Here is a 2,419-nt window from a genome sequence, read left to right on the forward strand (position 1 = left end):
CAACTGTTACTCAGCGCGATTCACGAATACCATGACAAAATGAGACTATTGGTGTGCCCATCTATGATCTACAGCCATATGTGTAAATGTGCTTTCAAATGTTGAATTTGAATTAACACCACATTTCGCTGCGTTGATGTCGTCGGTTCATGAGGTTCGCTCTNTATTCGCATAATTTCGCACAACCATTTGTACCAGTGCAATGAAAATGTATCTTAATAAAATGTGAAGCAAAATCTAAACTCAACAGATCGCCAAGTTCTGCTAATTTGGGTTATGGAATACATACAAAATAATTCCGAAATTACAGTTAAAAGTTTATGCGAAGTTGTGCGAAGTATGCATAATCAGACCTTAAGTCTTATAGGTCAAATAAAATAAGGCTTACATAATCCCTTATAATAAGGCATCAGATGGAGTATAGAAACGCTGCAAGCAGCGCTGCTAGCGTATCGCTTATTTCTTACAACTGCTTACACCATTTTTTGCTGGGAACAGTTCATTAGCTGCGCACGTACGACTTGTATGTGAAAGCGGAGTTGCTATCGGAGACTTGTTCCAGCTCCCCTCCAGCTAAAATTCTTTGCTCCTTTGCTCCAGAAGTCCTGATTTGAAGTATTCGGAATATAAAAGATTGCCATAAGAAATATGAAGCACCGCAGTGTAAATAATATCGCACATGTTTGCGGGCCTTTGCTTTTTAACGTTATCGCATCAAATACGATATCGTATCGCACCGTTAGTATCGCATCTGTTTGACACCACCTCAATATGCGTATAAAAATATGTACTTGTGTTATAATATCTTTTTAATAATTTTTAAGCGCGTGTGTTATCTACGTATCTTGCGTTGGAAACGCACGAAAGAAAACAGCATCTAAATATAAAAGCTCAACTTAAGGAATGTCCAATTTGTCAGAAGAAATTCGATGCGGATTATATAAGAAAACATATCGACACTGTACACAGTAACGAGCGAAATTTTCATTGCGACATATGTGGTGATTCATATAAGAGCAAACCTCAACTTAAGCGCCACATGTTATTACATTCGAAGGAACGCAAAGTTCCATGCACTGTATGTGATAAGACATTTGTCGATAAAAGTGAACTTAAGGTACATATGCGAGTTCATACAGGCGAATTACCATATGCCTGCCATTTATGTGATCGTCGATTCAGAATTAAAGTCCGTCTCACATACCATTTGCAAAAACATGCTAATATTAAGCGAATATGTAATGTATGCGGCAAAGAGTTCAAAACTGGCACATCGTTAAGAAAACATTCATTTGAACATACTGGCTTAATGCCATATAAATGCAATATTTGCAATTATGGAAGCGTGAAGCGTGAATAGTAAGTTTTTTAAAAAATCTTTGAAAACCTATTCGATTAATAAAATAATCTTTTTAACAGTTTTATTACACATATGCAACGCAAGCACGACAAAACTATGACAGCAGACGAATTATATGTAATGTTCAAAGTAAATACTGGCCGAACTCCATACGTTAAGGCCGTCGACGACATAGAAACAGCGAAGAAAGCACATCCGGAATACTTTGAGAGTAATAAGTTATAAAAAATTTGAATTCCTAAAAGTTAAAGTGGATACATTCTTTGGATCGTTTACAGTCAACTGCTTATACATATAAATTAAACGGTTCGTTGTTTAAGTGTTAAACAAGTTATTTCGGCTGCCTGGGTGTTTGTTTTATGTGAGTCTAAAAACGAAACTTCCAATCATTTTCTAGCCTGCAATGCGGCCTTGTACAACTGTTCGTAGCAGATTATTGATGTGTAGAAGGGTTTGCTAATTTACGTACATGATGGAGGTAAAAACCACTCCGTTTCTCAGTATGCTGCGGAAGCCCTTTAAATTGCAGCTTCAGGCCCCCCTGAATTTTCATTGAAAATATCGTACCATTGATTTTCACACGATCGTTGAACACAACCAGGTAAGTACCATTGACCTTGTTCGGAGCCTCTTTAATTTCTTCTATAACAGCCAGTTGATCATTGATGAATACTATACCATCGCTTATCGGTGTAATTGGTGCTAGGTTATTAAATGTTGTGCTGCAACTAGTGGTAGGCTCTTGGCTCTGGGTTCCGGGTTACAGTGAAATCACTGGAAAATGCACGGTCGAGGAGCTGGACCGTGGGAATTTGATCAGCTCAGCGGGCGTTGGGCGAAGTTCTTGGCATGCAAGGTGGCAAAGTCCTTTTGACCATGTGTAAACCGAGGGCGGTCCAGGAACCGCTTCAGTCTAAATGCTTAAACAGACTCCAGCGTAGCAGTTAATTCCGAGTTGATCCTGATCAACACTGCCGTCTGTTTATGCTTTAAGCCAGGAACACTTCTCACTAGTGATGGGAGTTCTAACTGGTTGTTGTTGTTGTTGTTGTAGCGGCT

The 2,419-nt window shown here is 38.8% G+C and overlaps 1 protein-coding gene across 1 annotated transcript; it reads left to right on the plus strand.

Moving 5' to 3' along the window:
• Positions 1-468: 468 nt before the first annotated feature.
• Positions 469-1,471, plus strand: LOC108355367 (zinc finger protein 2-like; the record flags this gene model as incomplete). The annotated part of the gene is made up of 2 exons (XM_017606529.1): positions 469-1,359; positions 1,420-1,471. Coding segments are annotated over exons 1-2 (372 nt in total), but the record flags the coding sequence as incomplete, so codon positions are not given.
• Between the last annotated feature and the right edge of the window lie 948 nt (positions 1,472-2,419).

This window comes from Rhagoletis zephyria, unplaced genomic scaffold (genome assembly GCF_001687245.7).
Source record: "Rhagoletis zephyria isolate East Lansing unplaced genomic scaffold, Rhagoletis_zephyria_1.1 Rzeph_scaffold_44915, whole genome shotgun sequence".
In the NCBI taxonomy this organism is placed as follows: domain Eukaryota; kingdom Metazoa; phylum Arthropoda; class Insecta; order Diptera; family Tephritidae; genus Rhagoletis; species Rhagoletis zephyria.